The sequence below is a fragment of the Coptis chinensis genome, chromosome 3 (genome assembly GCF_015680905.1).
Source record: "Coptis chinensis isolate HL-2020 chromosome 3, ASM1568090v1, whole genome shotgun sequence".
NCBI lineage: Eukaryota > Viridiplantae > Streptophyta > Magnoliopsida > Ranunculales > Ranunculaceae > Coptis > Coptis chinensis.
This window is the reverse complement of record NC_141458.1, coordinates 60,012,824-60,028,706: the sequence shown is the minus strand read 5'-3', so window position 1 is coordinate 60,028,706 and position 15,883 is coordinate 60,012,824. Positions and strand designations below refer to the sequence as shown.

General features: G+C 37.1%; 2 protein-coding genes across 2 annotated transcripts; both read left to right on the top strand.

Moving 5' to 3' along the window:
- The first annotated feature begins 7,581 nt into the window (after positions 1-7,581).
- LOC147510237 (uncharacterized) lies at positions 7,582-9,184 on the top strand. The gene is made up of 3 exons (XM_086602253.1): positions 7,582-8,480; positions 8,574-8,746; positions 8,852-9,184. Exons 1-3 carry the CDS (start codon positions 7,890-7,892, stop codon positions 9,015-9,017), a joined length of 930 nt encoding a protein of 309 aa, XP_086458379.1. The 5' UTR covers positions 7,582-7,889; the 3' UTR covers positions 9,018-9,184.
- A 2,486-nt stretch (positions 9,185-11,670) lies between these two features.
- LOC147510236 (uncharacterized) lies at positions 11,671-12,405 on the top strand. The gene has a single exon (XM_086598061.1). The coding sequence runs from the start codon at positions 11,671-11,673 to the stop codon at positions 12,403-12,405; it is 735 nt and encodes a 244-aa protein (XP_086454187.1).
- The last annotated feature ends 3,478 nt before the right edge of the window (positions 12,406-15,883 follow it).

Genomic DNA, 15,883 nt, shown 5'->3' with positions numbered 1-15,883 from the left:
AACGCTAGTAAAACTAAAATACAAGTTTGCTATTAAGCTTTATCAAAGTTTCTACTCTCAATCCTATTGAGATATAGTGGAGTAGATGATTCGTTCCACTCCTAGTTCTTTAGCATGCGATGAGTTCGTGTCAACTAATTAGTCCAAAGTCTAATGAGAGATTTACGAGGGGAATTCTATACTACGAGGTGAATTCACTTAACAAGTTACGAATAAAGTAATGATAGAATGCTAAGGGTTTGAATCTAGACAAAGAATTAAAGGGAATTGAATCCACCTTAACTCGACTTAATCAACTAACAAAGACTCGTCGTGATCCAAATTGAATGCTTCGCATATCAAAATAGTAATTCTAATCCCTAATTATCCATGACATCTCTACCAATCAATAACTAGCATGTGAGGTTTAATCTAAATGACAAAATCGAAATGAACAAGAATCTACTATTTTATTTATCTAATCAATGAAGAACAATGATTTTAAGGTTTAATCTAAAACAAGGAATGAAATGAAACTAAACTTAATTAAAAACAATTAAAACTAGATCTAGAATTATCTATAGTTTAGGTCTAATTAGCTACCATTAACAAAGAGTTAAGCTTTTGTTTTTATATGCTTCAGATCCAAAAATCGTGCATGGGCTTGGAGCCATGTTTTGGGCCGGAAAATCGGGCCCAAAACCCAATTCTTTCAGTCCAAAAAAGGGCTCTTCAGTTGGATTTGGCTTCAACAGACATTTCGTCCACTTTTGCTCCTCTGATTGGGCCAAGGCTTGGACCATTGGAAAGCTCTTTCCGAGCCGGTCGTTTTGATATAAGGTAGGCCCAAATCCAAGTCCTGAGTCCAAAGATATGGTCTTCGGAAATTCTACTGACTTGTGTACTGTTTCTGCCCGTGTTGACTTTTCAGCTTTTGAGCAGGCTTTACAAAGGCTTTGTCTCCTTGAATCTTGACCGTTATCACAGAACTTCTTAGCAACCAACCCTTGCTCCTTTATCTCGCCAAAGTGGCACATTTCTACACATAATTGACTTTACTGCCTGTAATACATAAAAACACGTAATCAGCATTAACTCTTATTTATTACTCGCATAATTGGTCTAAACGTATGATTATTAAGGGGTTAAAACTACAGTTTTGGATTCTTATCACCTAGTCTTCACCCGCCATCCAAATCCGCACCGACCAGAAAACAGACCCGCCCCGCCCTGCCACTATTTTTATGCGGTCGGGCTATGGGTGTAGGTTTTATCTATGCTCAAAGCCGACCTGACAAGCCGCCCGACCTGCACCGTGTCAAAAGTCGTTGATCCAACCCCGTTGACCCGCACAATTTCAAGACTCTAACTCTAATATTTTGTATTTTATTTATATTTTCTTTTAACTTTTATAAGAATTTGGAAGATATGAACACAAACTTATGAGTTCAACATTAATTTCAAATATTTAAGTTTGAACATATGAACTCAAACTTATAAGTTTAACATTAATTTCAAATATTCAAGTTTGAACATTGGGCAAATATCAAAAGTTCAAATTCAACTTTCGAATTTTGGAGAAGATGAATCATTCATCCTTGTATTAATTTTGAATTATTTTAGTTTATATTTTATTATTTTGTACCATAGATCCTCGCTCCCATCTTCATTTTATCATGTTATGGAAAATAATCAATTTACAAATAGTAAATCACGATAAAAAAGTTTCAAATTTACAGATATGGTTTTGGGTTCAAGTTCAAGTTTTTTTTTATTATTATTTTTGTTTATTTTTTATTAATTGATTCCATTTTTTTTTCTCTATGTTGTGAATTGGAAATATATTACTTGCAGAATTAGAAAGTTTTTTTGGTGAAATTGGGTTAAAATAATAATGTCCGCTCGACTTGGATGACCCGCCCAAAACTCGCCCCGTAAACTGACCCAGCAGGCCGGGTGATGGTACTAAGACATGACACTTCAACCCGCCCTGCCCCGCCCCATCGAGACCACTGGATTTGTATCCCCTATACCTGCCCTAACCCGACCCATCACCATTTGACCCGCAGTTAACCCGACCTGCCCCGTATTACACCCCTAGCCCCAGCATCTCTCCATCAATTGGTTTAGCTAGTACGGGTGGTGTTGTGAGGTAGTCTTTAAGAGTGGAGAACGTCTAGTGGCATTGCTTGTTCCATGAGAACTGCTCACCCTTTTTGAGAATCTGTAGGAATGGTCGGCATTTGTCAGATGCTCTCGATATGAATCGGTTTAGAGCTGCCACCATCCCAGACAATTTATGTATCTGCTTCTTTGTTTTTGGATCTGGCATATCCAAGACCGCTCGAATTTGATCTGGGTTTGCTTCTATCCGTCGTTGAGATACTTGATACCCAAGAAATTTCCCAGAGGACGCTCTGAAGAGGTATTTCTCGGGGTTGAGCTTCATCTGAGTTCGCCTCAGTCTGGAGAACGCTTGTTCGAGATGACCCAAGTGATCTCCAACTTTCTTGCTTTTCACCACCATATCGTCTATGTAGACCTCCATGGTATCTCCTAACATGTCTTGGAACATATCGGTGACCAATCGTTGGTAGGTACTCCAGCGTTCTTTAGGCCGAACGGGAGGACATTGTAATAGTAGATGCCTTGCTCTGTTACTAATGAGGTTTTTTCTGGGTCTTCTTCTGCCAGTGGGATTTGGTTGTAGCCACTGTAGGCGTCCATGAATGACAGGAGTTCGTGGCCAGTGGTTTAGTCGACGAGTTGATCGATTCTTGGTAAGGGGAAGCCATATTTAGGGGTTTCTTGATTGACATTGGTGAAGTCGACATATAGGCGAACTGTGCCATTCTTTTTTGGGACTGCCACAATGTTAACAATCCACTTAGGGTACTCTACTTTTCTAATAAAGCCTACTTTTTTGAGATTGTCGATCTCTTCATTTATTGCTTTTTTGAACCTAAGAGAAAGTTTCCTAATTTGTTGGCGAACTGGTTTAGCATTTGGGTTAACATTTAATTTATGACATGCAACATTGGGGTTAATTCTAGGCACATCGTTGTACGACCAAGCAAAAACATCTTTATTTAATGATAAAAAACTTACAAGTTGTGCCTTGAGAGTAGGATCAAGGTTAGCTCCTACATAAATGAACTTGGGATCATCCTCAGTTCCTAAGTTGACATTTTCCTTTAGGTCGGTCTGAGCAGCCGCCTCAATGGCCTGAGCGACCTCTGGGGTCTTAGTCTCTGGTGGTGTCTCTTTGACCTGAAGGGGTGGGGCGACCTCTGGGGTCTGAGCTTTTGAAGGTCGTTTTGGACTGAGCCCCCAGTGTTCTCTTTTGTTAGTTCGCTTCGGGGGGCCTTGGTTAGGGTCTTGACCTCAAAGATGAAGTCTTCTGCCAGCTTAGATTTAGCGATCTCTCCTTTGTTTTTGAGTGAAGCCCGAGTAGGCTTGTTGACTGAGAGGATCTGGTTGCAATTGTGGGCATCGAGCTGGTTGCTTCTGAGCTCCATCATGCCTCTGGGGCCAGGGAACTATAAAACCTGATGGAGTGTTGATGGAACTGCTTGCATCTTGTGGATCCAATGTCGTCCTAAAATAGCAGTATAGGACGAGTTGACATCCAGAACATTGAAGTGCATGTTGATGCTGACCTTGTCTTTGTGCGACCCAACTGAGACAGGTAGAATGATGTCTCCTATTGGGTCAGCTCGTGATCCGTTGAAGCCATAGAGGGGGGGTATTAGATCGATCATGACTAACCTAGGTGTTTATCTCCTTCAGAGTTTGGTAGAATAAGATATCACACGAACTGCCTGGGTCAATCAGGACACGCTTGACAGTCTAGTCACTGATCTTGACATGGACCACCAGGGCGTCATTATGTGGGAGACACACCTTGTTGAGGTCGGCCTTAGTAAAGGTGATGTCTTCTGAGTTGCGGGCCGTTACGTGTGGGGCAGGAGCTATTTGGGAAGAAAATTGGTAGACCTCATGCAGAGCGCCTACTCGTCTCCTTTTCTCCCTGGAGGACGCGACCGAGTCGTCTTGGAATGTGATCATGTTGATTGTTTAGTTATTCTCCCTGTCAGAAGAGTGCTGGCGAGAACACTCGTTGGAGCGTCCTCTAGCGTGTGAACGAGGTCGTTGGTGGTGGCGTGGAGGAGTTCAGCTTTGCTCTTTGCGAGCCATGAACTTATGGGGTAGGTCGCCATCGGCTATATCAGTATAATGCTTGATATGCCCTACCTCAATGAGGTCTGGAGGTAGTGCTTAAGTCCGCGGCAGTCGTTGGTCTCATGACACTTTGCTTTATGGAAACCGCAGTATAGCTTTCCTGGTGTGTCTTCTAGCCGCTTTACCTCAGGTTGGTAATAGGCTGTTAATTTTATTTTCTCCAGTATGTAGCTTGAGATTTTGTCGGCACATCGAACTCGCGCTTCGTGTGCGTCCTGGTACCAGACTTCTATCCCTGAGGTCTGGTTGTTTGTTTGAGGATGGGGCAGCGTCTGAGATTGCTGCTACTTCCTCTTGTTCACCGTCGTTATCTAAAGCTTCCTATAGTTTTATATATTTGTACACGCGAGTGTACAAGTCTTCCAATTTTTCAGGACTCTCCTTCATGAGCGATCTGTATAGCGAGGTGCTTTTCCAGATTGCCTTGGTGAATGCCAAGGTTGCAAAGGACTCTTGGAGGTCGCTTTCTATGGACAGCAGGTCTGTCTTGAATCCTAAGAAGGAGCGAATTGACTCGTCTTTATTTTGTGACAACATGAAGAGTGAGTCTACATCAGTTTTCTTACGTTTGTTATGGACCTAATGGTTAGTGAACTGATCAGTTAGCTTTTCAAAGCTATCGACTGAGTTCGGTTCCAGCGAGTAGATCACCAGTCGAGAGCTCCTTCTTTCAAACTTGTAGGAAATAGGCAGCACTGCAAGTAGTCAAACTCTTGCGCACTATAGAGTGTGAGGCTCTGGATGTAACGAGCTACATGTTGACTGGGACACGAACTTTAATCATACCTCGCGAAGCGTGGTTGTATGAAATCGTGCGGGGAGGGTTTATTGAGTATCTCTAGTGTGAATGGGGATGCTTGATAAGTTTTTAGCATCTTCTAGACGATCTGAGTGGCGTCCTTTTTCACAACACTCTGGTCAATTTGTTGGGACAGCTCGTTGATTTGCTGATTCACTTCGTTAATGTTGTCTTCGGCTGTGACTTCATTGGGGTTCTGGGCTGTTACCTAAGTTTTCAGTGCGGCGTTCTCCTATCGTAATAGGGTGATGCTGTCATTCATGGCTCCCATCTGTGCGGCCATGACCTTCATTTGATCATGGAGGCTTTCCATGCTTCATGGTTGGAAGAAATGGAAATTTTAAGTAGATTAATTTTCAAGTAATTCGATCCATAGACGGCGCCAATGTAAAGAATGTTTTTGGTTATCCTTACAAATGTAGGCTTGATCAAGGGATTGGGATGATTGGATTGAATTGACCGAGTTCGTATGGATAAACTGCTTACATATTAAGTTCTCTCTGGGGGAGAACTTGAATCAAGTCAGACGTAGTTCCTCATCCTCTTTATATAGGCAAGGTGCCCGTACCTCTCACCTTCCTGCATCAAGTCAGATCTAGGTCTTCAGGTCACTTATGAGCCATGATGGCGAGTTATGAAGAATCAATGAGCTGCGTGCCTGAAGCTTCGGTCTTGATGGTTATAATAAAGACATACGTTACGAGCCGTTGTGGAGCGAGAGGAGTGAGCGTTGTGGAGGTCGCTTCTTAGCGAGATCGTCTACTCAATTCGAGTCACTTTGAAGTGAGCTCGCAGGTGGCTTGTACTAGAGATCGGTTGGTGGTGACATCGCTCTGGGTGCGAGTTGAATAGGTTGCTTGTCTGAATCGAGTCACTATGAAGCGAGCTCTGAGGACGAAGACACGCGGTTGGTTGTTAACTCTACTGTGCTGGACACGTGCTTAATATTTACTGGAAGTGTATATTACTCCCTCACATAGTTGTACGTTCTTTTCATCAATACTTTCGACGATAAATGGTGTTGATGATGGCATGCATGGCGCAACCACTCAGTTGGAATATTAACATTAATCGATCAACAAAAACAAAAGTCTCTATATTCCAAAATAATAATACCTTATAATTGGAAAATAATAATCTCAAGATAAAAATTAGAGCAAAATTTAGTTTGTTAAAAGTATACCTGATGACCAGTTTTGTTATCTACGCCAACCAAGCGACACGAACTACTGAAAGAAAAATTACCTGAATCACCTTAGAAAAGTGTGCTCTACAACGTATTTATTGGAACATTGTGAACTTACAATTAACGTCGGGCTACTGATCGGCGATGTGATTTTAGGTTGGTTTACTGACAGCTAACAAATTTCAAACTAAACCACTAAACCCTAATCTTGTAGAGTGTAGACCCTCCAAGCCCATGTTTGTGCGGCGTCCTTCACTATCTAGCATCACGCCATCACGTGTAACAATGACACGGCCTTAGCAAGACTCGACCACCATGCCACCATGTCATGGACATCTAGACCACTAATTTGTTTGAAATTTGCAGTCGAGTACTTGATTGGGGATATGATGGCTTTGATTTGTTTATTACGGTTTATTTTATTCTTCGTTGTTTCCTTTTATATTTTTTGTTATCAAACCAATCACTTTCATTTCTTATTATCATGGTTTTTCATATTAACATGAAGAAAATCTGTGAGTATGTCTGGGAGAGTCCCACCAAACACTAGCAATAAGCAAACGTACGGACAAAAATTAAGTCCTCAAGGACTAGTTCCAACTGATGAATCCAAATACCACCCAAAGTCCCAAAACTTCTTAGTAATTCGCCAAATTATTTTCGAATAATTCACGAATCGAATTTTTGAAGGACAATACGTATAATACTTCCGAATATTTTAAATATTTAAAATAATTTGTGATTTTTTACTTTTAAACGAATAATTCGGTTTTTGGCGATTTTTCAAAAATTTGGCTCTAAATTTTTTTTTTTTTTTTAAAATGAATGAAAATTTAGTTGCACTTTTGTTATTTTTCATATATTTTATATCCTAACTCTTACTTTAAATGCCTCACTTTTACATTCTTAGTGATAAATTAATTTAAAAGCTTTACTTTTATACTTTTTGGGCAATATTTAAATTGTCATGTCATGGTGTGTGTATTTTAAAGATTGAACTGTAATTTTAATCCAAAACAAATAAATAAAGGTACCTATGTAGACCGTTCAATTGGTTTCAATATTTTTGTAGTTAAATTGTTTGGATATGTTTGTTATGCAGTTGTAAATAATAACAGCTATTATTAATATTTGCTAACATAATATCACGAAATTTTTACTTTCGAATTTTTGCAACAAAACATTTAAAATGCATGTTAATTAAACACCATATAATTACCGTATTGCAAATTTTTAACCAAATATTTAACTGTATTGTTTTTTTAAGTCACCGAATAATTTTTAGAATTATTTTGGTACCAAATTTTTGCCGTATGCTAAATTGCTGCCAAAGTTAAAAATGGCTAAATTGCATTCGCACTCACCTTTCCCTAGTAACCAGGCCTCAACATTGGGACAAGACAACTTTGGTTAGAGACCACTCGTATCGCTTTAAGGGCAAGCAAAACCACACCAATCGAAAAATCTTCTATGGGTCTAAACTCTAACGTATAGAATGCCACGTGTCTTAATCAAATTGGACTTTAGGACAAAGAGCACGTGATCCATAACTAATCCTCGCCGTCCATCTTGAAACGTTGAAGTGCAGTTCATCATCTTCTATATAATGTTCCGGGGTCTTCTTCACTCTCTTTAACTAAAGATGTTTCACTCTTATTTTCTTGTTCATTAATAATATTGAAGATGCTGTTGAGAAGTTCTTCGACCCCGATACTGAATTCATGGATACCTCAAACAAAAGAATCATCAGCTGAAGCCGAGTTTGTACATCAAATTCAGAGGCCACGGCCAATAAGTTTGAACATATCGTCCAGTTCAATTCCTTCTCCTACCCATGATGAGTCTCATGAAAGGACGACGAGTGCACTATTTGAGAATGATCTAAATGAGCTACCTAATAGAAAGTATCTCTATCGGAGGTTTTCTACTAGTTCCGTAGATGAGAAAAGACAAGATATGGATGGTGTTTATGCGAGATCTTCTTCGTCGATAGAAATTCTGTTTGGTAGTTCTGGTTTAAATGGGGTGAGTGAAGAAGTTAGTGATGTAGATGTCAAAGAAAATGTTTTGGCGCCACTTACAATGGGAGGTGGAATGGGTGGGGATGACGGTAGAATCTGTGGTGGTGGTGGAGGAAGTGGAGATGGAGATGGAGATGGAGATGGGGATTCGAGCCGAGGGAAGGGTAATATTGAAGCTTATTATAAGACCATGGTAAAAGCCAATCCTGCAAATTCTCTTGTTCTTGGAAATTATGCAAGGTTTTTGAAAGAGGTAAGTTGAATACGTTTATTGTTGTTTACTAGATATTTTCTTGACCATCTCCCTACCTGGATAAGAGAAGCTTATTGTTATTATTGAAAACAGGTGAAGGGTGATCTTGTGAAAGCAGAGGAGTATTGTGGAAGAGCAATATTAGCAAATCCGGGTGATGGAAGTGTTCTGTCTCTATATGCTGATCTTATTTGGCAGACTCATAAAGATGCCTCTCGAGCTGAGTCCTACTTTGATCAAGCTGTTCAAGCTGCACCTGATGACTGGTAACCAAATAATAACTTTCTTATCTTGTTAATTGGGATTATATATATGGGCGTCAATATTTTACTGTGTTATTTGATTAATGTGTTTGTGATTCATATTTGCAGTTATGTTATGGCATCGTATGCTCGATTCCTGTGGGATACTGAAGAAGATGATGAAGAAGAAGAAGAAACTGAAGATGATGCAATGGAAATGAATAGCATCAGGAATCACAACAATATATTTCAGTCCAACTTCTCCCATGGAACTCCTCTTACTGCGGCATCCTAGATCTTTGATATGCTAGCTGTCAAAAGTAGCTATGTATCCCTTTTGTAAATTAAAATCAAGTAGAGAAGCTCAATAAGGTTTTAACGGGTTAACACTCTTAACTACACTACTAGTAGTTGTTTGCCCTGTTCTTTTGATCTAGTTTATTGAAAATTTGGTACCACGTATCACTCTTCTTTGCATAATTGAACAATGTAAGATATTTTCTTCGTTCCAAATCCAGAAACTAGTCTTTGTCTTTATGCGGTTCGCGGAAAAATATCAAAGGATAACATCAAAACAAAGATGTGGGGTAAGGGATTTTTCGAATAGTAGTAGCAGGTTAGGCCTGTCGGCCATGCATTTCCAGTAAGAATTTTATGTCGATACGGGCCAAGTAACTAACAATACTTAGACTTAAAGATTTATTAAAATATGAGTTTATTATTAATATGCATTTAGTCATATAGAATATATTGGGTTTCTATTTAATAAATAATATGTCATCTCTCTCTCCCTACTTTATAAATACACATTATTTCATAAATGTGTATAAAGAGATTTTAAGTTACAACACATTAAACACATTAAGAATAGATAAGATTTAGAGAGAGAAACAAGTTTTTTCCATTCATGTGTATAAAACTATGGATCAAAGTAGGTGTTTTAATTCATATTACGTTGTGATCATATTCATGATTAATTATTTAAATAATGTTTTACATTTGGTATCAGAGCACGGTTTGAATCACATTTATTTTCCATAAAGAATAATATTTAATCATGATTATGGTAAGTTGTATATTACGTTGATTGTATGTTGTTTATGTTATTAGAGGCTTAAAAGCATATGCGTTTGCAAACAGATCATATATCGGTAATTTTCAATTAATCTAAAATCCATTAATTTGTATCGATTTAATATGCTTTTTTGATGAACGTCCATCTTTAGTGTACAAGTGAAAGATGTTTAGACTTTTGTCATCTACCCACAAATAGTTCCATATGAACTTCTGCTATTTCATATTATTGTATATAAGGTTTGATAATGGTTGAACCATCCAGCGGATCTTTAGCTTTGTCTTACTGTCTTTGATTCTATCTATCATGTTTTGAACCTGTTATTTGTCGAATACCGACGAATCAAGTGGTGGGTGGTAATAATTAGGTTCTTGTTAAACAGTTTCAAGACTTCATGTTTATAAATCATCATAGTTCTAAAATGATATTGTTGTTGATGATAGTAATATTGTTAGATAAGGTGTACATGGTGTTTTATAATTGATGGCGATGATTTGGTGCTAGAATTGGTATTGTTTCGACCATCGGAATTCGGTATATTGATGTATGATGTTTTATGGTTTAAAAGTGTACATAATTGTGCCTATTTTTTTTAAGGTGTTTTGGTTTTCCGAATTTGGTATCTTGATGGTCTATGTGTGGTGTTGGATGGAACAAGGTTTGATACCCATTCAGGGGCGGACCTAGAAAAGGGTTACTCCAAGCTTCAGCCTGGAGTCCATTTAGTTAACAAAAAAGAGTAGTATGCATCACTCTAAAGTTGAAAATGTTGAAAGCCCATTAGCCTAAAAAAAAAAAAAAACCCAAATGGAATCTAATTTGTTACTTATTCAAAGGTGAATAAGCAGTGAATATTATCTCTTGATTCTTCTACTATTTGTTGCTCATCAGTCGCCTCATTGGTAGTATAGTATCTAATGATTTTTCTATTACTAGAGTTTCTGTTTTAAAAATTATTGATCGAAGCCACTTTCAAACTGTTAGCACTAGTATTTATCTAACTCATACTGATAAAAGAAGAAGAAGAAAGTGTTTGAATATTTAATCTAACTTGTGTTGTTCTTTCATTTGTAAATTGTAATGTCTAATTAAGGAAATGTTGTTCACTTCTTTCATATAATAAAATTAGTAGTGTTGTTCACTTGTTTGGTGGTTGAGGAAGTGTGTTAGAATAATAGAATTTGGTGCTTGGTGCTTGGTGCTTGTTAGAATAATATAGAATTAAAATGTGTGATAGTGTGAGTTTATAGATAAATGTGTGTGTGTGTGTGTGTGTGTTTTCCTCAGACGTTCAATGTCAAAGGAGGGAGTGCGAAAGATAGATTTTTTTTTTAAACCAAAAGAAACGGCCAACACAACCAATGTTGCTAGTACTATTGAAAAGGATGATCAAGGCTGTTCAAAGTTCCAAAGAGTTGAACCCATTGAACAAGTTCATCCCAACTCTCAAGGGATTGAACATATTAAACAAGTTTGTCCTAACTCTCAAGGGATTGAATATAGTCAAACCAGTGTTACTAGTTCTTTGGTATGTGTCCCTGGGTTACTCCGTCAAATAAGTGAATATCTTATTAATCAGCGTGACGAGATCCGATGAGCTTATATCACATTGGGGCCACTTCATTCTAGACTCGACGAATATCCGCCCACTATTGATGGAAAACAAAACCGGTATTTTAATAGTCATTGGTTTGACGATTTTCTTTGGCTATAATATTCTAAAGAAAAAGATAGTGTTTTATGTTTTCCTTGCTTTGCCTTTAGTTCTAGACATTCTAATTTTGTTGTTAATGGATTTTGAAGTTGGAAGAGAGTTCATTGTGGAGTTAAATGTGCATTTTTGCAACATGTTGGATGCCCTTGTTCCGCTCATATGTCTGCTGTAGCTGCTTGTGAGGATCTAGTGAATTCATCTCGGCATATTGGTAATATTTTAAATGCCCAATACAAACAGGAGGTAGTGAAGAATAGGTTTATGTTGAAAACTATTTTACGAACTGTTCGAAGGCTTGTATTACAAGGTTGTGTACTTAGAGGACATGATGAATCAATCAAGTCAAGTAATCGTGGAAACCTTCTTGAATTTATTGAGTTCTTAGCTAAATTGGATACTGATATTGATCGTGTTTTAGATAATACTTCCGAAAAAGCCACAAATACTACTCCGAATATTCAAAAAGAGCTTTTGAATATTATTAGTGATCATGAGAGGGGTAAGATTCGTGAGGAAGTTAGAGATGCTAAGCTTTGTATTCTTGTTAATGAATCACAAGATGTTTCAAATAAAGAACAAATGGCTCTTGTATTAAGATTTGTCGACTATGATGGTTTTGTACGTGAACGATTTTTAGATGTTGTCTGTGTTAATGACACTTGTTCACAAACCCTCAAGAATGAAATATGTGATATTCTTGTTCTAAACCATCTCTTTGTTGATGATATGAGGGGTCAAGGGTATGATGGTGCTAGCAACATGCGGGGTGCTTGGAATGGATTGCAAGCTTTATTTCTTAGGGCGTATTACGTGCATTGTTTCGCTCATTGTTTACAATTAGGATTAGTTGCAGCTGCTAAAGATATATCAAATATTTGGTTGTTTTTTTTTTAAGTTGGGCACAATTGTCAATTATTTTAAGGCTTCTCCTAAGTGCCAAATTGAGTTACTAGTTTTTCAAGTCGAAGAAATTCAAAAATTGATTGATTGTGGTGAACTTGAGACAGGAAAGGGGGAGAATCATATTATGACATTGCAAAGAGTTGGGTCTACTCTATGGAGCTCCTATTTTCGATCTGTAAAGAGTTTGATAGTTTCATTTAGTGCACTTTTGAAGCCAAACAAAATAGTGATTATCTTGTATACTAGTAATAACAGATAATAAACATAGAAGAACACAAGATATTTGCCCTAAACACAAAGAAAAACGTCTCCAATGTCTGTAAAGTTTAATAAAATCAAGAATAATCCAATATTAGCCCACAAGCCGAACTTTATAGCTGTAAAACATTCTAAATCCGAATATTAATCCTATTAAAATGAACTAGATAATAACAGAAGTAATCTACCAAAATTCTAGCCCAAATCGGACTCAGATTTACTTCTGAAACGGTAAAAAGGAAAGAAAATCTAAAATGATGAATTTGGACAAGAAAATAGTGGATTTTGACCTCGAAAACAGCTATCACAAAGTGCAGCTGGGTGGTGATAGCGTGCGCGGCACCGAGATCTTTCCGAATTTGGGTCACACGCGTGATTCTAACAACCGTAGCCAAAGTTATGGCCAAAATACCAACACACATCCCAACTTACCCCAATTAGGAAAAGATCACGATTACTTGCCATCTTTGCGCTGATCCGCTAATGATAAATGTAAAACTATAGTTTTACCTAGACTTAACTAATTAAACTCAAGAATAAGTAAAACTAAATGAATTTTACTCTAACGTATCAAAGTTCTACTTTCGTTATCAATGCAATATGTGGAGTAGAGAATTCGTTCCACTCCTAGTTCGTTTAAACGTAAGATTTCCTAGTTAATTAATTCTAACAAAATCGATAAGAGTAATGGATTGAAATTATGCTAAGACGGTGATTTAACTAATTTAGATATTATGATTTAAAATACGACAATTCAAAACTACAATGTGAATATGGGAAAGAAATAGGGGGATTTGATTCCACCTCGAATTCGACTTAATAAACTAGCATAGATTTGTTGTAATCCGAATCGTAATGTTTTCACCTAACGATTTGGTCTTTCTAATCCCTAATTATTTATGACAATCTCTACCAACTAATAATTAGCATGTGAAGCAATTAAACCCATTCTCATGGTGAAATAATTACTTTCTAGAGTGGAATAGATTATTACAACCATTTCTACACTACACAATCAAGTTTTCATCAAGGCTTCCTCAAACCCCTCTAATGGAGGTTTAGCCTTGATTCATCAAACTATCATTTATAGAATAAGAACAATAAGAACAAGACATTATTGAAAGAATAATAATTACTTTATTAATCTAATTGAAAGAGTCTAAGAATTCAACTGTATTAAAATTGAATTACTGACTAATTAATTAAATCTAATCTATATTATGGATCTAATCTAGGATAGTAATTAAAACTAACTAAGTGAGCGTAAGAGTTTGGCCTTAGTCCTCTTTATATAAAAGACGCTAGGTCTACAAATTCATGCATGGGTTTGGAGCCATGTTTTGGGCCATAAAATCGAGCCCAAAACCTCGTTACTTCAGTCCACAAAGGGGTTTTCTATTGGAAATGGCTTCAACAGACTTTTCGTCCACTTCTACTCCTCCGATTGGATCAAGGCCTAAACCATTAGAAATCTCCTTCCAAGCCAGTCGTTTTGACATATTGTAGGCTCAATTCCGAGGTCTGAGTTCAAAGATACGGCCTACAGAAGTTATGTTGACTTTTGTGCGTTATTTCTGCCCGCGTTGACTTTGACTTTTTAGCTTTGACCAGGCTTTAAAAAGGCTTTTTCTCCTTGAATCTTGGTCTTTAATCATAGAATTTCTTAGCAACCAATCTTTTATCCTTTATCTCGAAAAAGGGACACATTTCTGCATATAATTGGCTCCAATGCCTGAAATACATAAAAACACGTAAACAGTACTAACTCTTATTTATTAATCACATAATTGGTCTAAAAGTAATATTGCTAAGGGGTTAAAACTACAGTTTTGGGCTCTTATCAAACCACCCCCAAACAGCATTTTGCTTGTCCTCAAGCAAATATGAGAAATTAAAATAAGTGACCAAAAATGGAGTTCTAACTAATCTCGTTTTGCCGAGTGCGATTGCATTGACCATATGCAACAAGGCCTTAAACAACTAGAAATTCCTAGTGGACGAGTTATAGTCTCGTGAGAGTTTTTCAGTGAAGGTACTCACAAACTTCATCTATACTACAACAACTAAGAAATAAAACTATTGTTTCCTTACCTATTCTCAGATATCTTATCCATCTCACTAGCAATGAATACAGAATAATCAAGTCGAAACCTAAGCTAATATATGCATAATAATCAATCATCTACGAATAAACATATACATAATGAGCTATGCTATGAAATGCACTAACAGGTCCGTTTCTGAAACTTTGGAATAACGTCCTTAAGTAGGTCTTCACATAAATGTCAAGACAAAAACCACTATGATTTTTCCACTCAAGTTTCGCTCACTCTAGTGTGCAGTGGGCACACTTTACCTTACAATCTCAATGACACACAAAGAAGTCGAAGTCAATCAAACACATCTGCCACTTACTATCACACTAACATATTCCTAATTGAGCTAGAGGTCTTTATTAGGTGTTACGGGGATTAGGTGATGTTTTAAGAATGAAGAAAATGGATATTCAAAAAGAACCAGTTTGAGATAATAGAGTCTTCATATTATGTATTTTAGAGAAAACCTTGTTCTTACTTCGCTTATATACTTTGTTTCCATCCTTAACAATTTTTTTTTTCTTTTGGCTTTTGACTCCTTTGATTCTATTTTTGGAGTTCTAACTTTTTATTTTATTTTATTTATTTTTTTTCTTTTATTTGGATGGAAACTTTCTTTTTCTTTTGTTATTTGAAGCAACTAACAAATTCTTGGTTTCAAAGGTCTTTCTCTTTATTCTTAATTTCATCTCTATTCTCAGACTCATTCAAAGATGGGTAGGCTGATTTTCCTTTTTCTTTTGTTTTGTAAAAGGGTAAAGGATTTGCGGTTTATGAAAGGCTAAAGAAAGGCTCAGAGGGGCGACTAGCGGAAAATAATTTCATAGAGGCTTGAATTTCTAGCTATATCGATCCAAAGAGGGCCTAAATTCTCGCTTAAGATATGGCATAGTGATCAAGCAAGTGGACATGTCATTTCTCTATTCGGAATTTACTTCTTCCTTGTTTCATTTCTCAAATATTTCACTCATATAAGGCTTTAGGCTATATTCTCACAGGATTTGTAGAATAAGTATACTAGCCTAGATTTCAGAAACTTACTGCCAATACAAACATAGATGCTCATGCAATATATTTATAGAAAGATGAAAAGATTATTACCTACATATTAACCT